Source organism: Mus caroli, unplaced genomic scaffold (genome assembly GCF_978045245.1).
Source record: "Mus caroli unplaced genomic scaffold, Mus_caroli_1 scaffold_12, whole genome shotgun sequence".
Lineage (NCBI taxonomy): Eukaryota > Metazoa > Chordata > Mammalia > Rodentia > Muridae > Mus > Mus caroli.
In genome coordinates this window covers 19,719,132-19,742,079 of record NW_028227267.1, presented here as the reverse complement: position 1 = coordinate 19,742,079, position 22,948 = coordinate 19,719,132, and the positions used below count along the sequence as shown (strand labels likewise).

The 22,948-nt window shown below is 41.3% G+C and overlaps 1 protein-coding gene across 1 annotated transcript in view; it reads right to left on the bottom strand.

The window, feature by feature from the left end:
* Dnah12 (dynein axonemal heavy chain 12) overlaps positions 1–22,948 on the bottom strand; it is a 200,387-nt gene that overhangs the window by 9,047 nt on the left and 168,392 nt on the right. The window contains exons 63-69 of the mRNA XM_085828463.1: positions 13,540–13,690; positions 12,945–13,198; positions 12,622–12,762; positions 10,078–10,215; positions 8,423–8,656; positions 7,217–7,405; positions 5,678–5,781 (exon numbers count right to left, since the gene is read on the bottom strand). Of these exons, the coding sequence (XP_085684589.1) occupies positions 5,678–5,781; positions 7,217–7,405; positions 8,423–8,656; positions 10,078–10,215; positions 12,622–12,762; positions 12,945–13,198; positions 13,540–13,690 (1,211 nt within the window). The remainder of the gene's footprint in view (positions 1–5,677; positions 5,782–7,216; positions 7,406–8,422; positions 8,657–10,077; positions 10,216–12,621; positions 12,763–12,944; positions 13,199–13,539; positions 13,691–22,948) is intronic.

Genomic DNA, 22,948 nt, shown 5'->3' with positions numbered 1-22,948 from the left:
AGCCGAGACTTTGAAGCCCATCCCCCAGTCGGTCCTCCCATCCCCGAGCCTCGGATAACTGCCATTGTACTCTTCACTCATATAAGATTAGTTCTTGTCCTCAAAAATGAGAGTGTGCAGTAACCGTCCTTCTGGGTCTGGCTTGTTTCACTTAGCAAATATCCTTCAGTTCTATCACTGCTGTCACAGATGAAAGAATCCCTTCCTTTTTAGAATAAACACTGCTGTGTGAGTCTGTGGGGTGCAGGTTGATGCTATAACATGGTAGTTGTGAAGAGTGCCTCGGTAAGCACAGGAGTCAAGGCATCACTGTGACACAGTGACTGAAAACCTTTAGGTAATACATGCCTGAGCTCCCAGGGACTAAACCACCAATCAGAGTACACATGGAGGGTCCCATTGCTCTAGCTGCAGATGTAGCAAAGGATTGCATTCTCTGGCATCAAGGGGAGGGGAGCCCCTTGTTCCTGTGGAGGCTCGATGCCCCAACATAGGGGAATACTAGGGCAAGTAGGTGGGTGGGTCGGGGAGCACCCTCATAGAATCAGGGGGTAGGGGGGTGGAATAGGAGGTTTGTAGAGGGGAAACCAGGAAGGGGCATAACATTTGAAATGTAAATAAAATAACCAATAAAAAATACCGAGACCGCTGGGTGGTGTGGTAATATTTCTCTCTCTCTCTCTCTCTCTCTCTCTCTCTCTCTCTCTCTCTCTCTCTCTCTCTCTCTCTCTCTCTCCCCCCCCCCACACTGAGGGCCCACCATGCTGTTTTCTCAGAGTTGCTATATTAGTGAGGGCGAGGGATGGCTTTTGTGGCTCTCATGTGCATCTCTTCTAGGTGTGGCTAATAGCCTTTCTTCTAATACTTTGCCTTTAGATATCTTGTGTGACAGGTTCAGAGGTTCAGTCCATTATCATCATGGTGGGAGCATGACAGTATCCAAGCAGGCATGGCGCAGGAGATGCTGAGAGTTCTATGTCTTCATCCAAAGGCTGCTAGTGGAAGACTGACTTCCAGGCAACTAGGGTGAGGATCTTATACCTACACCTACAGTGACACACCCATTCCAACCAGGTCACACCTATTCCAACAAGGCCACACCTTCAGATGGTGCCACTCCCTGGTCCAAGGATATACAAACCATCACATTCCACTCCCTGGTCCCCATAGACTTGTTCAAAAACATGAGTCTATGGGGGGCCATACTTAAACATAGCATAATGCAAAATGTATTTACTCCAACTTTCAAAGTCCTCATAGTCTATAAGCAGTCATAACAATGTTAAAAGTCCTAAGTTCAAGGTCTCTTCTGAGATTCATTCAACTTAATTAACTGTAATCCCCAAAGCAAGGCAGGAAACCAGCTGGGCAAACTCCAAACTCTGCATCTCCATGTCAAAACGGTCTTCAGATCTCCACTCCATTTTCATCTTTGTTGACTGCAACACACTGCTTTCTCCTGGGCTGGTTCCACTCCCTGTTAGCAGCTTTCCTCAGCATGCATCCCATGGCTCTGGCATCTTTAACATCTTTGAGTCTCCAAGGCAATTTCAGTGTTACAGCTTCTTGTTTCAGTGTCTGGGATTCCACTTGATCTTTTGGACTCCTCCTAAGGGCTGGTATCACTTTTCCATCTCTGCCTTCTGTAGCACTCTAAGCTCAGGTTGATCCACTCCACTACGGCTGCTGTTCTTGGTGATCATCCCATGGTACTGACATCTCCAATACACTGGGGTATTCCACTCCAACTAGGCTTCACCAATAGCCTCTCATAGGCTCTCTTCAGGGTGCCAAGCCTCAAATCCTTTGCATGACCTCTTCAGTCCTGGGCCATCAACTACAGCTGAGGCTTCACCTTCTCCAATGTCCTTCCCTGGCCTCTCACAGTGCTAAGCCTCAGCTTCTCTCCATGATCCCTTCATTCCTTCACAAGCAGTACCACCTGAGTGACTCTTACACATTACCAAGTCCAGCCGCAGCATGAGGTACAACCTTGGGTATCTCTGGAACACAGTTTCTTTGTGCTCCCAGAAAACACTTTCCAGAAGATTTCACCTCAGTGATGCTGGTCTCTTCTTAATCACTGCTAAATCCTTAGCTCCAGCTAACCAGCATCAATTTTTCCAGTAGTTCCTTCCATTCTTAAGTCTAGAGCCAAAGCCACATGGCTGAAGCTGCCGAGTTCTGCTGCTTACCGGAACTAGAATATGATCCCCTTGTACTATTACATTATCACTAGCTTTATGTTTTCTAAATCCTTCACTGCTTAAGCTTGGCTATCCTGGTTCTTGCTCTGTAGATTGAATGCAGAGATCAGCATGCTTGTCTCATGGGATTAAAGGTGTGTACCACCATGCTTGGATCTAATTAAGATGGGTAGAATCTTGCCTCAAGGTCCCACTCCCTTAATCTGTTATCTCCTAGAACACAAGATTTTGCTCCATTTCACTTCCTGGTACTCCTAATTTAATACTCTAACCATATATTTTATATTTTGCCTTTCTAAGCTTGCTATGCTTGTTCAAACTTCTCTTTGTGAGACTTAACCAGAGAACAAAGTCTCTGCTGGGCTATTTTGAAACTTCCTTTGTCAATGCAATTAATGCAATTAATCCAAGTCTCTTCACCTTAGCCTCAGGCAGACTTTTCAGACAAGGGCAAAAAGTAGTCACATTCTTCACCAAAATACCACAAAAACAGTCTTTATGCCACATTCTGAAATTCTTCTCCTTTGAAATCTCTTGGGCCAGGTCAACACAGTTCAAATCACTCCCAGCAACAAAGTCTTCCATATTCCTACTAGGATGACCCATTAAGCCCCATTTAAAGCATTCCACTGAGTTCCAAATCCAAAGTCCAAAAATCCACATTCTTTCAAATAAAAGCATGGTCAGGCCTATCACAGCAATACCCCACTCCTGGTACCAACTTCTGTCTTAGTTAGGGTTTACTGCTGTGAACAGACACCATGACCAAGGCAAGTCTTATAAAAAACAACATTTAATTGGGGCTGGCTTACAGGTTCAGAGATTCAGTCCATTATCATCAAGGTGGGAGCATGGCAATATCCAGGCAGGCATGGCACAGGAGGAGCTGAGAGTTCTATGTCTTCATCCAAAGGCTGCTAGTGGAAGACTGACTTCCAGGCAACTAGGGTGAGGATCTTATACCCACACCTACAGTGACACACCCATTCCAACCAGATCACACCTATTCCAACAAGGCCACACCTTCAGATGGTGCCACTCCCTGGTCCAAGGATATACAAACCATCACATCCCCCCCCCCAGTCCCCCCCCCCTTACCCCCGGGAGCATCAGATCGTAAAGAAAAAAAATCACATGACTGTTCAGACTAAAGTTCTATAATTTTCCTCTGTGTTTTCTTTCAGTAGTTTTATAGTGTCTGGTTGTTTGTTTGTGGTGTGGGTGACTAGCTCAGGGCCTTATGCATGTTAGGCATGTAGCCTATCACTGACCACATCTTCAGCTCACTTTCAGTCTTGTGTTAAGTCTTTATCTGCTTTAGGTTAGTTTGCACTGTACCCATCCAGTTTCCCCAGCAGCAATGACAATGAGTCTACAGCTCCTCCACTGTATGTCACTGGCATACACTGACTACCAGTGGACTGTAAAAGTTCAGATTCTGTTTTCTGAGCTCTCTCTTCTGTTCCATTGCTTAATGTTGTTTCTGTTACAACCATTTTATAGGGTACATTGAGTATAGGTTGTGTGATGCCTCCAGCTTTGCTCTTTTTGCTTGTGGCTACGTTAAATATTGTGATTCTTCATGAGTTGTGTGAACTTTAGGATTGTTTTTCCTATAGCTCTGAGACATCACATTTAAATTTTCATAAGGGCATCTTTGGATTTATGGACATTTGGATTTATGGACCTCTCTGCAGACCCAATGAATGCAAGCAATGAATCACCAAGGAAAAATATTGGGTAAATGCTATTACAGGTAACATGCAAATATAGAAAGAGGTGGGAAAGGTATGCAAACAGAATATGATGGCGTACCATGTGGTCTCAGTGTGTGAATGACTAAGACAGAATTTGTGTTTGAGGCCAGCTTGGGCTACATAATGAGGTCAAGGACAGTCTGTGCTATGTAGCAAGGCTCTGTTGCACAAAAACAAAACAAAACAATGTATTATATAATGGCTGAAAATGTATCAAAGCATAAAGCACTAATGATCAAATGTAATGACTTATATATTTCCAACACTGCTTTCTACTCAGGTTCAACAGTTGAAAGCACCATATGTATCCCTTAGTGGATAAAGAAACCTGACTAGCTGAGAGATTATGTATATATAATTATTGTATTTGTATAAGAAATACTAAATTATGCTTGGAGACGTAGCTCAGTGGGAGTGCATCTGGCTTGCATCCATGAGACCTTAGGTTCCAGTCTCTAGTCCCACCAAACAAAGAGGCAAGGAAACAAACTCCATCCCCTAAAAAATTCCAGAGTTAAGTAGAGCATCATGGTATTTTAATACACTTTAATATATCGACAAGTCCAGAAAGCAAGATAAACATGGAAATATTACAGAAAACTTGTAATGAAAAAAATTCTTGATCCAATATTGAATTACAAAAAATTCAATAGAAGTCAGAGCACATAATTTATTTAGCATGGTATACCCAAGCCTCTTCGGTAAAAATGGGAGCCAAGCATAGGGCTGCACGCCTGCCATTCAGCACCTTTAGAGGTGGAGGCAGGAGATTAGGAGCTCAAGGCCAGTGCAAGCTTGAGGTCAGCTTGGGCTATGCTCTGTCTCAAAAACCAACCGACCAACAAACCAACAAAGCCTAACAGATAACTGATGGAGAACCTGGTCCACAGCATTTGGAGAAGAGAAAGGAAGCCCATGCCAGTGCCAGGCACTGCCAGAGAAGACACAGAGACCGGTCCAGGCTCACTCTGTCTTGGTTTATTTTATGTTTGTTTGTTTGGTTGGTTTTTGGTTTTTTAAGATTTCTCTTTTTATATATGTGCATGTTTGGTATCAGTGTTTGGGTGCAGTTGCAGGTGGAAGCCAGCGGAACAGAGAATTGGAAACTGTGGAGCTGGAGTTACAAGTAGTTGTGAGCTGTCTGATGAGACTGCTAGGAACGGAATTCAGGTCCTCTGGAAAGGCTGCAGGGGCTCATAACCTCGGAGCCATCTCTCCAGCCCCGTCTTTACTTTGTGAAGAGAGAGGACAGTAACAGAGAAGAAGTCATGTGACTAACAACTATTTCCAGCCAATAAGAATGGTCTCTTTGTCATCATCATTTTTACATGATAAAAGAGTTTCTTGCTTGGCAGTGGTGGCATACACCTTTAATCCCAGCATTTGGGGGTCTGAGGCAGGCAGATCTCTCTGAGTTTGAGGCCAGCCTGGTCTATAGAGCAAACTCTAGGACAGCCAGGGCTATACAGAGAAACGCTGTCCTGAACCCCACTACCCCCCCACCACCACCCCCCACACAAAATTCTCCTGGGGCCAAAGGGTATGGTACTAAAATAACAACAACAACAACAACAACAACAACAAAAAAAAAACCAGAAACACAACCAACAGGAGAACATTTTAATACTTTTTAACGATTTTTAAATTCAATACCAGCATGTCATTTTGTCAGCTTTGGCTGGCTGTGTTCTGAACTCCCAGGGACTTACTTACTTGTTAAACCGTTCCATTTCCTGCACTAACACAGTGTTCATGCTCTCTTCGTACCTCACAGGATAACTCCTCAGTGCTGCTTCAATGTCAAAATCATTTGGGAGCTGAAAGAACATATGCTGAGAATCACAAGTTGCTCTCGGAGCAGACAGTAAGTTTTATTCAGCTTTAAGGTCAATAATAGCTAACACTTAGGTAAGCATTATTATTCCCACTTTACAGATAAGGACATTATATTTCCAAAAAGCTGTGCAGTTTCTTTTTGTAAACTAAGTCTCGTTTTCCAGCAATAAAATGCATTTACAATTTTATAATGGTTTTATGTTCATTTATAATCAATTGTTGCTGGTTAACTTACTCTCCTATCAAATAGCCAATCCTGTAAGTGTAGAAATGGTCTAGGGCCCAGGGAGAGAGAAAGTGTGTGATTTCTATGCAGTATTCACAGACACTGAGGTGACAAGATGACAAGGCTTGTGGACTGCTGACAAGTCCTGAGACATTGGAGTTCATGCTCCTCGAGTGACAAGGGAGTCTCCCAACCAGGGAATGGTTGAACTGAGAGTCAAGTTGCCTTTCCTGTCCCAGAGCCATAGTCCATGCTTGGCACTAAAGAACCTAAGTGCTGTCATCCCAGTGGTTGTGACTCAGCACACTTCCCTTATCCCAAATAAGTCATAGGGCTCTTACTGGAGAGAGAGCATTCGTGAAGTCAACAGCCTTTCCCCACAGAGGAAAACCACGGAGGCAGGTGTGAAAAGAAGCAGACTGCAGAGTCAGCAGCTTGGAAGCCTGGACTGACTACTGGCTTCCACTGTGGTGGCAAGTAGTGCCTCGCCCTTTCCTACATTGATGACCATAGCTAGGATCACCGTGGGAATCCTGTGGTGGTACAGCCCATGGACTCTGGAGGCAAGTGGACTAGGGGCCAGATATGTATGGGCATATTTCCAGTATTTACATTGCAAGGGAACCATAAAGATTGCTGGTGAGGATTATAATCTGTTGTAGTTTCTCTTAGTCACTATTGACCTTCGCCATAGAGTAGAGGTGACAACACAGCACCTCTCTGCAGAACCCAGCAGGCTGAGTCCTTTGGGCTGTACCATGGGATGCACAGCTGCTGGCTGATTACTGACCTCACCTCCTTGAGCTTTCCACCTCCTGAGGTATAAATAAAAAAATCCATGTGTTCCTCAGACCAGCAAGTTCAGAACATTCCATTTTTAAAAAGTCTTTTATTTTTTATTTAGAAATAAAAATAAGCATTATGCACATTAGTTCATCCACAACTATAGTTACTAAGCACTTGGCTATGTAGTAGGCATTTTACAAACTATTTTAAATTAATTTCCCATTAATGTCCTCAAAAAAAATCCTTATAATAATTGAAATTATTCTCACCACCTAGCAGATTTGGAAACCAGTGTTTGAGAAGTAAAATGTCTTGCTAATCATTACACTACCACTTCCTTGTATTCCCAGTACAGGCCACGTTTCCATTACAGCATGAGCGCTGCACTTTAAGTCAACCGTTACCTGTGTGAGGATATCTTCAGTAATTTCTAACAGGACCTGGTCAGTGCTTCCTGAGGAGCCTGTCTGTTTGGCGCCACCCTGGGTTAGGAGCAAGGACTCAAAAAGGACTTTTGTTTGTTGAAGATCTTTGGAGATGTCAACATTTTCGTGTAATCCGAATATTTCGGGCTCTTGAGTAAACGGAAGTTTCTAGGAGAAGATGTGAAGCACACATCATATACTCAGTGGATCAGGATGCGCCACTCAGAAATACGCCGCCTTAGCAGTTACTTTAAGCTCAAGGTTATTTAATATGAATGGGTTTAGAGTTTTCATCCTACCCTAATCTACCTAACAGCAGGGCATAAGTTTCCCTTTGTGCTGTGCCAAGAAGAGGAGAGATTTTCTTCTTACTCGAGACAGAAAGCTAGCTATCCACCAGGAGTCTGCAGACTACACTGAGGTAACGTTAGCCTCCCTTAGTCCCTGCAAGTGTCCCAATCACTGTTTATCACCCCTTAGGGTCCAAGGTTTCCCCTTTGTGTAGTCAGTTCTCTACAGTCACCGTGTAGTTAAATGGCTTTATAAACGCCAAAGGAAACTGCTTCTTTAGGTTTTCAATCTTTCGGTAAAGCTGCTGGATACATAAAATATTAAATTAATACAAGTTATATGCTTTTTCTCCCATTAAGCTGCCTTTCATTCAGACAATACCACAAGGGCAGATGAAAGTTGGTTCTTTTTTGTTTTCCTACTATGAAGCATTAATCCATAAGGCAGATACTCAAAGGGTTAAGAACCAACTAAGCATCAAGTACCAAAAACTTAAGATTTCCTGATGTCCAGTAAGTATCTGAGCAAAAACGAGTTTGAGAGTTCATTAAAATCTTGCTTGCCAGCCAGGCGTGGTGGCATACACCTTTAATCCCAGCACTTGGGAGGCAGAGGCAGGCAGATTTCTGAGTTCGAGGCCAGCCTGGTCTACAGAGTGAGTTCCAGGACAGCCAGGGCTACACAGAGAAACCCTGTCTCAAAAAAAAAAAAAAAAAAAAAAAAATCTTGCTTGCCTAAACTTGTCATTAGTGGATACTGCTCATCATTCACTTAAATTTCTCCCCCTCCACATCTCTCTCATGTGCATGCACAAGCACACACACACACACACACACACACACACACACACACGCAGGCACACCTGTCTTATCCTAGCTTCAGAACACAATTTACCTTAATGAATTCAATGTAGTCATCATAAGTGCCTTTGGGAGGCGCATAATAGTTTCCACTGGGCGAGAACTTGTAGTGAGGATTTTCAATGATGAATGAGTTGTAAAAGTCAGCTAGCATGGTCAACAGGAGGCGCCTGTCCCAGTCGTCTGTCACTCTTCCTCCGTAGTTACACTCCCCAGTCAGGTAGGAGATAGCTTCAAATGGGATTGTGTCATATTCGTTTATAAACAACTGAAGCAAAGATAAAAGTGAGAAAAGAAAAAACTAAATCCTTTCACTTCACTTCAATTTGAAAATGGCAGTCTCTTTTCTTTCCCCCGCCTATGCAGAAAGGGTGTGTGTGTGTGTGTGAAAGAATTATCATGGGTGCTAGGGAATGTATGGTATTCAGTATTTGATTTGGAATTACTTTGTCCCATTCTCCATTTTTCTGATATGTAAATCTATTGCTATTTAATTATTTACGTGAACTTTATCGTCCAGGCTGGTCTCAGACTCATGCCGATAGACCTGCCTCAGACTTTCCAGTGCTGAGTTGGCAAGAGTGAGCCACACCATTCCTGGCTCATATGCCGATGTATGTGCATGTGTGTCCGTGTCTATGCATGTGTGTGCACTAGTGTGTGTGTGTGTTGCAGTGCTATGTTACTGACTGATAGAGTTTTACCTGTCTCTGAATTATAGAATAAATGGTACATGGTTAAGAAAATATTTTTTAAGCTCTCCAGAGTCCAGTTAAAATAAGTCTTGTTTGAGACTCCCATGTTTGCAGGGAAGAGAATTGTCAAGAGATTTGTGAGAGGACTGAGAAAGATGGAAGGTTATTCTTTGAGGGAAAGAATTTTGTGATATATGAAAACATTACCCCTTCCTTTTCTTTAGGGGAAGGTATATGCATGTTCATCTGGGTCTCCCCAAAACTGGAGGAGCCCTCAAGAGAACAGAACGTTAAATTTGTACGATATGCAAGAATTGGAGACAACCCTCCCTATTGACTACCCACTTAGCTGTGAGTTTTGGCTCTTTGGAGAGAGGTATCCTGCTAGCGTGACCAGATGAGGATGGGTTAAAGATGAGTCTCTCGCATGTCTCCACCCCCTAAAGGTATGGAAGATGGATCTAGCTGATGTCTGTGGATTTCAGTGCTGGTGCTGGGAAGGTTGACCTCAGAAAATGCCATCTGGGGTCTGGCAGACGTCAACTTCTTAGTTAGTTGCTTACAGTTGTGTGGCAAATATTTTAAGTAGAATATTTTCCATATTGACTACTAGTTTCAAAATCAGTGTTCAAATCAAAGCCATTCAGCATACATTACAATTTGTAAGTATGGATTTCAGCAACTATATGGATTCTCACAATGCAGGACTTATTTCAGGGAAGGTTTCTCATTCATTATTTTTATAAGATTTGATAAAATACTAATAATTTATTTTCAACCCTTTTTCCCCCTTCAGTGCTGGGGACCAAACTTAGGGCCTCATGTATATGAGGCAAGTGCTCCACTACTGAGCTACATCTCCAGCTAAATATCAATAATTTCTATAAAAATAATCTGTTATCTTTGTTATAAAGGTTGGCATAAATACCATTAATTGTAGCCTAGCGGCTGTTAGGCAGTGATCTTCATAAACGCTGGTTCTGTTTTGTCTTACCTGTAGCTGCCGGATACTGATGCGTAGGTCAGACTCATTAAATCCATAGGGAATATTCCAACCCAGGGGACCAAATTTCTTTCTCTCTTGAACAAGGGCATGAAAAAAGCAAACTCCAAAAAGCAACTTCTCCCACGCCTTTAATGCAGAAATTGTACAAGAGGAAAGTCTGATTAGATTTCCATCAGTAAAACTAGAAAAATAGATGATCTCTTCATTACCAGGGTCTATTTTCAGATGTCATTTCAAACTTCTATTTTAAAATGGCATGTATCTAAAGACATACTTTATATAAAAACATTCATCTTATGATTAATTCAAATGCCCAATACTAAGCAAACCATAATACTAAACTCTACTAAAATACAGATTATTACATTTTATAAATGTGCTGGTTAATGATGCCTGTCGTTCCTAGATTATCTCTGATCTCAGCACTCAGTATTAGCTTGTAGACTTGTGGGCATGTGCTTCAGACTATAGGCGCAAAAGAATGACTAAGAAAGAGAATATGAATAAACTCCAGTATATAATTCCCAGTGTTGTTGCTTTTCTTTCCGAGAGCATTGGTAAAAGCATTTTTAGTTGATGTATTCATGAGGTCTTCCGGTATTTAATATGGACGTCATGGATGCCTCCTGTATCGGTGCTCTGGGGCATAGTCACCCATCTCTTTAGATCTCTCATAGTAGATTGCAAATCTTTGAAGTGGAAACTTTAAACTTAAGGGTTTGGAGAGGGGCCTATGGATGGTGTTTTGCTGGAGCAAACACATGAAGAACATTTTGTTAAGGTGAACACAGCTGTGAAATGCTAACAACATGTATGTATTGCTCTGCCTTACATTGCATAGTTGAGCTGCATTTGTTGGGACTCCATAGAGAGAAATGCACCAAAAATCTTTCTGATGGTGTGCGGCAGTTTCTTGCTGCTTTTGAGGACTTGGGCTGATTGGCAGAGTGATGTCAGCTGAGACAGACCCACATACTGAGGAAAAACCCGTACTGAGGCAAGACCCGTGGAGGGCACGTGGTGTTGGAGGGTATAAATAGGATTCAATGGACAGTATATTGTACATTGAGCATATTTCCTTCAGACCCCACATTTTCTTTCTCATGCCTCTCCCCAGCTTGTTCTATTCCTTTTTATTTCCCTAGATATCTTTGCTTCTACTTTGATGTCATACATATACATGATTTATTATATAAAATAGAGAAAAACAAATTAGAGAAAATATTTTGACTTGGCTTAATTCACTTAGTATGTTTATATATTGTATATTAATTTTTCTGCAAATGACATAACCCCACTCTTCTTTATGGCTGAAAACGTCCACTGTGTCTATGTACCATAGCTCCACAGCTTAGCTACTGAGTAGTACTGCAATAAACATCTGTGTGCAGGTGTCTCTGTAATGTGTTGACTTGGAGCCCTTTGAAGAAGGATCCACAAGTATTGTATGGTAGATTTACTTTTAGTTCTTTAAAAAGTGATGTTTAAAAAGACTTTTATTTCATGTATAATATGTGTGTCTGCTTCCATGGATGTGCAGTACCCATGAGGATCAGAAGAGGACATTGGATCCCCTGCGGCTGGTGTTACAGATGGTTGTGAGACACGCCAGGGGGGTGACTCACTGTTCCCCAGCCTAAATGGCGGCCATTCTTCCTTGGGTCAGAGATAGCCTTAATGTAGTTTTAATTTGTGTGTCTCTGATAACTAGTGAGGTTGTGCCTGTTTTCATGTTTACTGAATGTTTGTGTTTCATCCTTTGACACTATTCATTAGTCCATTGATTGACTGAGTTGTTTAATTTCTTGTTGAGGTTTTCAAGTTGTTTGTATGTTCTAGATATTCATTCTGTCAGCTATATAGTTAGCAAAGATTTTCTCCAACTCTCTAGGCTGTCTCTTCAGTTAACTGTTCCCTTTCCTCTTTGACTTACTTGGAGTGGATTTTCGTGCAGTGTGAGAGGTGGAATCTATTGTCATCCTAATATGATATTCTCAGTACCACTTGCTGGACAAAGTCTCATTCTGTAGCACAGGCTAACCTAGAGCTGCTTACATAAGCCAGGCTCATAGCAATCCTCCTGCATCAGACTCCTGAGTGCTGGTATGACAAACCACGAACCATGATGTCTAACTGTGAAATGATTTTAGTTATATGGTGGAAAACACAGTACGTGAGGTTTTCAAAGGCACATTCCTCAGCATGTAAGTTCTCCTTGCTTTATATCTAGTACTTTGGAAATGCGCAACATACATATTGGTTGAAAGAGTGATTGGTATAATCTAAAACTCTTTTGGCCTTTAGTATATAGACTAAACTACATTCATTCAAAAAAAACTATTTATTTCAGTATTTACTGTGTTATAAGCAGAATATAGACCATGGGGGATAAAATGATGAATCAAGTAGAAACAATTTCTGTCCCATTAGGAAATACACCCAGTTTAGAAAACATACTAAATAAAAACCTTATACTAACATATTTAACTACTGTAAGAACAAAACTGGAGAGTGCTGAGGGCTGAACATTACCAGTTCTTTGCCAGGGCATCCCTTGAAAAACTGAGTATCAGAAATTGGATCAGAGAGATATGATTGAAGGAGATTTAGCCGGAGACCAGTGGGAGGTTCATTAGTCATTTTTACTCCGTTCTGCAGAATCGTTACTGGGAACTAAGACAAAACAAATGTAAAGTATTATGCAAGACAACAATCTTAAGCCCTAAAAATGCAAACACCAGTACATTAAAAATAGGAAAGTCTCTAAGGTTAAGAGTTTAAAACTCAATTAAGAAACACAGTATAACAGACAGCTAAATAAAGGTACTGGGTTCTATCATAGGAATTAAACGTACTTTTGGAGATGGATAGCTTGTAAGCCAAAGCCTAAATGTTGGATTGCAGGTTTCAGGTGAAAAATCTTCACATATTTTTTCTAACATGGGCATCCAGGAGACAGCAAGATGACAATTTTGTAGACAAACCCAAGTTCCTTCTTCTATTGCTGCTGTAATCATTTTTGATGCAACTGGTCCTTGCCCTTGTCCCAGTGAAATAGCTTGAAATTTATTTCCAGACATAGATTTATCATTTGCAAATTTCAGCAGGCCTACAAAGGGCAAAAATAGATGACATCCTTCTTTCTCTATTCTAGCTTACAGTTCCTGTGCATATGTGTGTTATCCTGAAATGGTCTGGCTACCTTTGCCTAAATACCAGGTTTGTTAATGAATTTATAGTCACATAACAAATGTATATTGAACAAAATGTTTTAGTTATAAATTAAAAGCTTACAATATATGCTGCATACACATGGTGCATTCATATACACATATGCAAAGCATACACAGAAAATGAACTCTGTCTCTGTGTGTGTGTGCATGGGTGTGTGTGTGTGTGTGCATGTGCATGTGCGTGTGTGTGTGTGTGTGTTACAGTAGATATACTTACTGGCCATAGGATCTGCTCCAGGAGACAGCACAAAAACTAAAGGGATGGTGCAATTTGAATCCAGGTAACTCTTTGTCAAGTCAAATGGTGGAGGCTCTACAAATTTTTTCCCTAGCTTGTCAGTTACATAATTTGTTATAGCTGGGGTTATCTAGGAATAGAGAAGACACAGTCTTTTGAGCATGTTTTGCTGCATAGCACAGATTTATTGAAAAACACAAAATGTTAAAATTCGAGCATAATTTCCCAAAGGCATACAATGCATCATAAGACCAGTAATTTCTCTAATGTTAAAAAAATAATCTGAAGACTGATAGGACGAGGAAGACTGTCCAAAGGGAAGTGGGCAAGGGAGAGCATCTGTTTACAGAGGAAGAAACACTAGTGAATCAAACACAGGAAGGCACCTCTCAGGACTGGAGAGACAGCCCACAGTCAAGAGTGCTCACTTCTCTTCCAGAGGACCTGATTCTGTTTCCAACACCACATCTTACATCCACAACTATCTGTAACTCTAGCTCCTGCGGAGCCAACAGCCTCCTCTGGTCTCTATGCACGTGCACTCGCGCGCGCGCGCGCGCGCGCGCGCACACACACACACACACACACACACACACACACAGACAGAGCATATTTTCTCTCACACACATACATAAAATAGTTTTTAAAAAAATCCTTAGAAAATAAGATCTTTCCATTTAATATGGAAAAAACTGAAAACTCTCAGCCTATTTTGCGTCCTTTAGGTAATAGTACCCCATGGATTTCTCAGCATTTTTTTCTGGCTAATGTCACATGTGACTGTTTTAGGTAGAAAGATACAAGTATAAATTATTATTATTGTTTAATTTATTTTACTATATGTATTTACTTATTTTTGTATATGTGTTGTGTAGGTCAGAGGATAACTTGTGGGAACTGCCTCTCTCCTTCCACCATGTGGGTCCTAGAAATCAACTTCAAGAGCATTGGGTTTGGCAGCAAATGCCTTTACATTACTGAGTCATCTCACTAGCCCATAGGTAAAAATTACATATATTATTGCCAGAACATAGTTTTATAAGGATGTTTCCTTCAATACCTTCTTTTCAACAGATGTAGTGCTCATGAGGAAGCTTCAATCTGGTTAAGGGACTTTTCTAGATGAGCAAAAGAACCTGAATTTCTAGGTGATCTCAAAAACAAAGTGAGCCTTGCAGGGGAGCCCCTGAGCAGGGACAGCAGTCGACACCTGCTGGGTTTCAAAGCAAAACAGTCTCAGATAAGAACACAAAGAGCTGGAGAGCTGGCTCAGCAGTTAAGAGGCTCACCCTTGCTGAGCACCTGGGTTTGGTTCCCAGCGTCCATGTGGTAGCTCACCACTCCCTGTAACTCCAGTTCCAAGGGATCCAATGCCCCTTTGTGACCTCCATGGGCACCAGGCATGCACAGAGTGTAATGCACATAACATACATGCAGGCAGCACGCTTACAGGCATAAAATAAATACATCTTGGAAGGAACGAAGGTAAGAAAGAAGGAAGTAAGAAATAAAAAGGAAGCTAATTTATAAGCAAATATGTTAAGGTGCCTTACCACGTGTCTTTGAGCTGTGGAGAGAAAAGCTAATTTCTAAGCAGTTCTATATTTTTGGTGTCTTTGTTATAGTGGGTTATTTTATACTAATATTTATTATAAGAAAATATAAATTATAACCATACTTAGATCTATTATTTTGCTTCTCATGCTACGACACAAATAAGTAAAAGTTTTTTTTTTTAAGGCCATAATACCCAAGTATTTGGCCAGATAGTAGTCTACTCTTTGTTGCTAAGACTTTTTAGCAAGATTAATATTTAAATCCACAGATTAAATAAAAGCTGTCCCCTGTATAATGTAACATGGATAGGTCTTATTCAACCAGTGGGACAGTTTAGAGGACAACAAGCAATGGGGACAAATGTCTTCTCAGACCGGTCGCCTGTGGACCTGAGCAGCATTCTCAGTGTTTCTGTGGGTCTCGGTTCTCCTAGGAGTCCTGCTGAGGTGACCATCTCATGACCCCCTTCCTCAAACTCAACAAGTCTCTCTCTACCCGATGGGTTCTGTGGCTTTGGAAATCCCTACATGACACACATATGAATTCAATTTGGTTCAACCCACTTTGTAAAAATTGACCGACTATATAATATCCACCATGCAGTACTTTAAGTCTTGGAGATACACAGCAGAACAAGATATCGGTCCCCAATGTCAAGAGTTCCCTTGTCTCACTAGGCCCACCCTAACAAATGAACAAATATTGAGTTTTCTAGTGGAGTAAGTTCTATGATATGTGAGTTCAGCCTTCAAAACACACAGGACAAAGCAGTAACTCCACAAGGCAGAGGGCTAACTCTAGTGCCCACCAGAGAGCCCATCAGCAAAGCAAATGGGTGCGTCCAGAAGAATCTTATTGGGCCAGTTCAGCAGTCTTTTGTTCTTCAAGAAGAAATTACCCTTAGTTTACTATAGCTTCCTAGCTTTATAAGCTTATACAACTTTCAAATTTTTTAACATGTAGCTTATATAGACATTGTACAGCATCCTAGTTCTATATGCTTTCTGCATTTAAATATTAAAATTTTTATTTAGGATTTATGAAACAAGGTCTCCCTCTGTGGCCCAAGCTAGCATGGACTGCATGGCAGTTCTCCTGACTCCTTACTGCTGAGATCACATTTTCTTTTTCTTTTTATTTATTTTTTTAAATTTTTAATATTTTTATTACATATTTTCCTCAATTACATTTCCAATGCTATCCCAAAAGTCCCCCATAGCGCCCCCCACTTCCCTATCCACCCATTCCCATTCTTTTGGCCCTGGCATTCCCCTATATTGGGGCATATAAAGTTTGCAAGTCCAATGGGCCTCTCTTTCCAGTGATGGCCGACTAGGCCATCTTTCGATACATATGCAGCTAGAGACAAGAGCTCCGGGGTTCTGGTTAGTACATCATGTTGTTCCAACAATAGGGTTGCAGATCCCTTTAGCTCCTTGGGTACTTTCTCTAGCTTCTCCATTGGGAGCCCTGTGATACATCCAATAGCTGACTGTGAACATCCACTCCTGTGTTTGCTAGGCCCCGGCATCGTCTCACAAGAGACAGCTATATTTGGGTCCTTTCAGCAAAATCTTGCTAGTGTATGCAATGGTGTCAGCGTTTAGAAGCTGCTTATGGGATGGATCCCTGGATACGGCAGTCTCTAAATGGTCCATCCTTTCATCACAGCTACGAACTTTGTCTCTGTAACTCCTTCCCTGAGTGTTTTGTTCCCAATTCTAAGAAGGGGCACAGTGTCCACACTTTGGTCTTCATTCTTCTTGAGTTTCATGCGTTTAGCAAATTGTATCTCATATCTTGGGTATTCTAAGTTTTGGGCTAATATCCACTTATCAGTGAATACATATTGTGTGAGTTCTTTTGTGATTGTGTTACTTCACTCAAGATGATGCCCTCCAGGTCCATCCATTTGGCTAGGAATTTCATAAATTCATTCTTTTTAATAGCTGAGTAGTACTCCATTGTGTAAATGTACCATAATTTCTGTATCCATTCCTCTGTTGAGGGACATCTGGGTTCTTTCCAGCTTCTGGCTATTATAAATAGGGCTGCTATGAACATAGTGGAGCATGTGTCCTTTTTACCGGTTGGGACATCTTCTGGATATATGCCCAGGAGAGGTATTGCTGGATCCTCCGGTAGTACTATGTCCAATTTTCTGAGGAACCGCCAAACTGATTTCCAGAGTGGTTGTACAAGCTTGCAATCCCACCAACAATGGAGGAGTGTTCCTCTTTCTCCACATCCTCGCCAGCATCTGCTGTCACCTGAATTTTTGATCTTAGCCATTCTGACTGGTGTGAGGTGGAATCTCAGGGTTGTTTTGATTTGCATTTCCCTGATGATTAAGGATGTTGAACATTTTTTCAGGTGCTTCTCTGCCATTCGGTATTCCTCAGGTGAGAATTCTTTGTTCAGTTCTGAGCCCCATTTTTTAATGGGGTTATTTGACTTTCTGGAGTCCACCTTCTTGAGTTCTTTATATATATTGGATATTAGTCCCTTATCTGATTTAGGATAGGTGAAGATCCTTTCCCAATCTGTTGGTGGTTTTTTTGTCTTATTGATGGTGTCTTTAGCCTTGCAGAAGCTTTGCAGTTTCATGAGGTCCTACTTGTCAATTCTCGATCTTACAGCACAAGCCATTACTGTTCTATTCAGGAATTTTTCCCCTGTGCCCATATCTTCAAGGCTTTTCCCCACTTTCTCCTCTATAAGTTTCAGTGTCTCTGGTTTTATGTGAAGTTCCTTGATCCACTTAGACTTGACCTTAGTACAAGGAGATAGGAATGGATCAATTCGCATTCTTCTACATGTTAACAACCAGTTGTGCCAGCACCATTTGTTGAAAATGCTGTCTTTCTTCCACTGGATGTTTTTAGCTCCCTTGTCGAAGATCAAGTGACCGTAGGTTTGTGGGTTCATTTCTGGGTCTTCAATTCTATTCCATTGGTCTATTTGTCTGTCATTATACCAGTACCATGCAGTTTTTATCACAATTGCTCTGTAGTAGAGCTTTAGGTCCGGCATGGTGATTCCACCAGAGGTTCTTTTATCCTTGAGAAGAGTTTTTGCTATCCTAGGTTTTTTGTTATTCCAGATGAATTTGCAGATTGCACTTTCTAATTCGTTGAAGAATTGATTTGGAATTTTGATGGGGATTGCATTGAATCTGTAGATTGCTTTTGGCAAGATAGCCATTTTTACAATGTTGATCCTGCCAATCCATGAGCATGGGAGATCTTTCCATCTTCTGAGATCTTCTATAATTTCTTTCTTCAGAGACTTGAAGTTTTTATTATACAGATCTTTCACTTCCTTAGTTAGAGTCACGCCAAGATATTTTATATTATTTGTGACTATTGAGAAGGGTGTTGTTTCCCTAATTTCTTTCTCAGCCTGTTTATTCTTTGTGTAGAGAAAGGCCATTGATTTGTTTGAGTTAATTTTATATCCAGCTACTTCACCGAAGCTGTTTATCAGGCTTAGGAGTTCTCTGGTGGAATTTTTAGGGTCACTTATATATACTATCATATCATCTGCAAAAAGTGATATTTTGACTTCATCTTTTCCAATTTGTATCCCTTTGATCTCCTTTTGTTGTCGAATTGCTCTGGCTAGGACTTCCAGTACAATGTTGAATAGGTATGGAGAAAGTGGACAGCCTTGTCTAGTCCCTGATTTTAGAGGGATTGCTTCAAGCTTCTCACCATTTACTTTGATGTTGGCTACTGGTTTGCTGTAGATTGCTTTTATATTGTTTAGGTATGGGCCTTGAATTCCTGATCTTTCCAAGACTTTTATCATGAATGGATGTTGGATCTTGTCAAATGCTTTTTCCGCATCTAACGAGATGACCATGTGGTTTTTGTCTTTGAGTTTGTTTATATACTGGATTACGTTGATGGATTTCCGTATATTGAACCATCCCTGCATCCCTGGGATGAAACCTACTTGGTCAGGATGGATGATTGTTTTGATGTGTTCTTGGATTCGGTTAGCAAGAACTTTATTGAGGATTTTTGCATCAATATTCATAAGGGATATTGGTCTGAAGTTTTCTATCTTTGTTGGGTCTTTTTGTGGTTTAGGTATCAGAGTAATTGTGGCTTCATAGAATGAGTTGGGTAGAGTACCTTCTGTTTCCATTTTGTGGAATAGTTTGTGAAGAACTGGGATTAGATCTTCTTTGAAGGTCTGATAGAACTCTGCACTAAACCCATCTGGTCCTGGGCTTTTTTTAGTTGGGAGACTATTAATGACTGCTTCTATTTCTTTGGGGGATATAGGGCTGTTTAGATCATTAACCTGATCTTGATTCAACTTTGGTACCTGGTATCTGTCTAGGAACTTCTCCATTTCATCCAGGTTCTCCAGTTTTGTTGAGTATAGCCTTTGGTAGAAGGATCTGATGGTGTTTTGGATGTCTTCAGGATCTGTTGTTATGTCTCCTTTTTCATTTCTGATTTTGTTAATTAGGATGCTTTCCCTGTGCCCTCTAGTGAGTCTGGCTAAGGGTTTATCTATCTTGTTGATTTTCTCAAAGAACCAGCTCCTTGATTGGTTGATTCTTTGAATAGTTCTTCTTGTTTCCACTTGGTTGATTTCGCCCCTGAGTTTGATTATTTCCTGCCGTCTACTCCTCTTGGGTGAATTTGCTTCCTTTTGTTCTAGTGCTTTTAGGTATGTTGTCAAGCTGCTAATGTGTGCTCTCTCTAGTTTCCTTTTGGAGGCACTCAGAGCTATGAGTTTTCCTCTTAGAAATGCTTTCATTGTGTCCCATAAGTTTGGGTATGTTGTGGCTTTATTTTCATTGAACTCTAAAAAGTCCTTAATTTCTTTCTTTATTCCTTCCTTGACCAAGGTATCATTGAGAAGAGTGTTGTTCAGTTTCCACGTGAAGGTTGGCTTTCTATTATTTATTTTGTTATTGAAGATCAGCCTTAGTCCATGGTGATCTGATAGGATACATGGGACAATTTCAATATTTTTGTATCTGTTGAGGCCTGTTTTGTGACCAATTATGTGGTCAATTTTGGAGAAAGTACCATGAGGTGCTGAGAAGAAGGTATATCCTTTTGTTTTAGGATAGAATGTTCTGTAGATATCTGCCAGATCCATTTGATTCATAACTTCTGTTAGTTTCACTGTGTCCCTGTTTAGTTTCTGTTTCCACGATCTGTCCATTGGTGAAAGTGGTGTGTTGAAGTCTCCCACTATTATTGTATGAGGTGCAATGTGTGCTTTGAGATTTACTAAAGTTTCTTTAATGAATGTGGCTGCCTTTGTATTTGGAGCATAGATATTCAGGATTGATAGTTCCTCTTGGAGGATTTTACCTTTGATGAGTATGAAGTGTCCCTCCCTGTCTTTTTTAATGACTTTGGGTTGGAAGTCAATCTTATCAGATATTAGAATGGCTACTCCAGCTTGTTTCTTCATACCATTTGCTTGGAAAATTGTTTTCCAGCCTTTCATTCTGAGGTAGTGTCTATCTTTTTCTCTGAGATGAGTTTCCTGTAAGCAGCAAAATGTTGGGTCTTGTTTGTGTAGCCAGTTTGTTAGTCTATGTCTTTTTATCGGGGAGTTGAGTCCATTGATATTAAGAGATATTAAGGAAAAGTAATTGTTGTTTCCTGTTATTTTTGTTGTTAAAGTTGGCATTCTGTTCTTGTGGCTGTCTTCTTTTAGGTTTGTTGAGGGATTACCTTCTTGTTGTTTCTAGGGCGTGGTTCCTGTCCTTGTATTGGTTTTTTTCTGTTATTATCCTTTGAAGGGCTGGATTCGTGGAGAGATAATGTGTGAATTTGGTTTTGTCGTGGAATACTTTGGTTTCTCCATCTATGTTAATTGAGAGTTTGGCTGGGTATAGTAGCCTGGGCTGGAATTTGTGTTCTTTTAGTGTCTGTATAACATCCGTCCAGGATCTTCTGGCTTTCATAGTCTCTGGTGAAAAATCTGGTGTAATTCTGATAGGCTTGCCTTTATATGTTACTTGGCCTTTTTCTCTTACTGCTTTTAGTATTCTATCTTTATTTAGAGCATTTGTTGTTCTGATTATTATGTGTCGGGAGGTATTTCTTTTCTAGTCCAGTCTATTTGGAGTTCTGTAGGCTTCTTGTATGTTCATGGGCATCTCTTTCTTTAGATTTGGGAAGTTTTCTTCTATAATTTTGTTGAAGATGTTTGCTGGTCCTTTGAGTTGAAAATCTTCATTCTCATCCACTCCTATTATCCGTAGGTTTGGTCTTCTCATTGTGTCCTGTATTTCTTGGATGTTTTGAGTTAGGATCTTTTTGCATTTTACATTTTCCTTGATTGTTGTGCTGATGTTCTCTATGGAATCTTCTGCACCTGAGATTCTCTCTTCCATCTCTTGTATTCTGTTGCTGGTGCTGGTATCTATGGTTCCAGATTTCTTTCCTAGGGTTTCTATCTCCAGTGTTGCCTCATTTTGGGTTTTCTTTATTGTGTCTACTTCCCTTTTTAGGTCTAGTATGGTTTTGTTCATTTCCATCATCTGTTTGGATGTGTTTTCCTGTTTTTCATTAAGGACTTCTACCTGTTTGATTAGGTTATCCTGTTTTTCTTTAAGGATTTGTAACTCTTTAGCAGTGTTCTCCTGCAATTCTTTAAGGGATTTTTGTGCTTCCTCTTTATTGTCTTCTACCTGTTTACCAGTGTTCCTTTGTATTTCTTTAAGTGTGTTATTAAAGTCCTTCTTGAAGTCCTCTACCATCATCAGGAGATATGCTTTTAGATCCGTGTCTAGCTTTTCCGGTGTGTTGGGGTGCCCTGGACTGGGCGAAGTGGGAGTGCTGGGTTCTGATGATGGTGAGTGGTCTTGGTTTCTGTTAGTAAGATTATTACGTTTACCTTTCGCCATCTGGTAATCTCTGGGGTTAGTTGTTGTCGTTGTCACTGTTTAAAGATTGGAGCAGAAGCTGTGTTCCACTCACCAGCAGTATCAAAATCCTGTGGCGGGGGTCGTGGGTAGCTGGCAGGTGTCAGCCGACCCTGCGCTCTAGCTACACTGGTGCTGTTCTGGCCGGATGAGGCCTGTGGCCCTACTCAGGCCGGTTTCTGCTTCCCTAACTAATGCAGTCTCAGGTCCCGCGCGCAATTGGATTGGAGCAGGAGCTGTGTTCCACTCACCAGAAGTCTTAAGATCCTGTGGCAGGTGTTGTGGGTAGCTGGCGAGTGTCAGCCGACCCTGCGCCCTAGCTACCCTGGTGCTTTTCTGACCGGAAGAGGCTTGTGGCCCTACGTAGGCCGGATTTCTGCCTCCCCAACCAGAGCAGTCTCAGGTCCCGCGTGACTGGACTGGAGCAGAAGCTGTGTTCCACTCACCAGCAGTCTCAAAATCCTGTGGCGGGGGTCGTGGGTAGCTGGCGGGTGTCAGCCGACCCTGCGCTCTAGCTACACCGGTGCTGTTCCGGCCGGATGAGGCCTGTGGCCCTACTCAGGCCGGTTTCTGCTTCCCTAACTAATGCAGTCTCAGGTCCCGTGCAATTGGATTGGAGCAGAAGCTATGTTCCACTCACCAGAAGTCTTAAGATCCTGTGGCGGGTGTTGTGGGTAGCTGGCGAGTGTCAGCCGACTCTGCGCCCTAGCTACCCAGGTGCTTTTCTGACCGGAAGAGGCTTGAGAGATCACATTTTCTATAACAAGACCCAGAAACGCGAGTTCTTCCCCTTATTCTTTCAACTCTGGCTAGAACTGTGAAAAAAAAAATTCCACTTCCCTTTGCCTATTTCTGTCTCTACATTTTCAGTACAGCCACAGAGCAAGACTGACTGCGATTCCAGTTCCACCATTTTCACAGGTA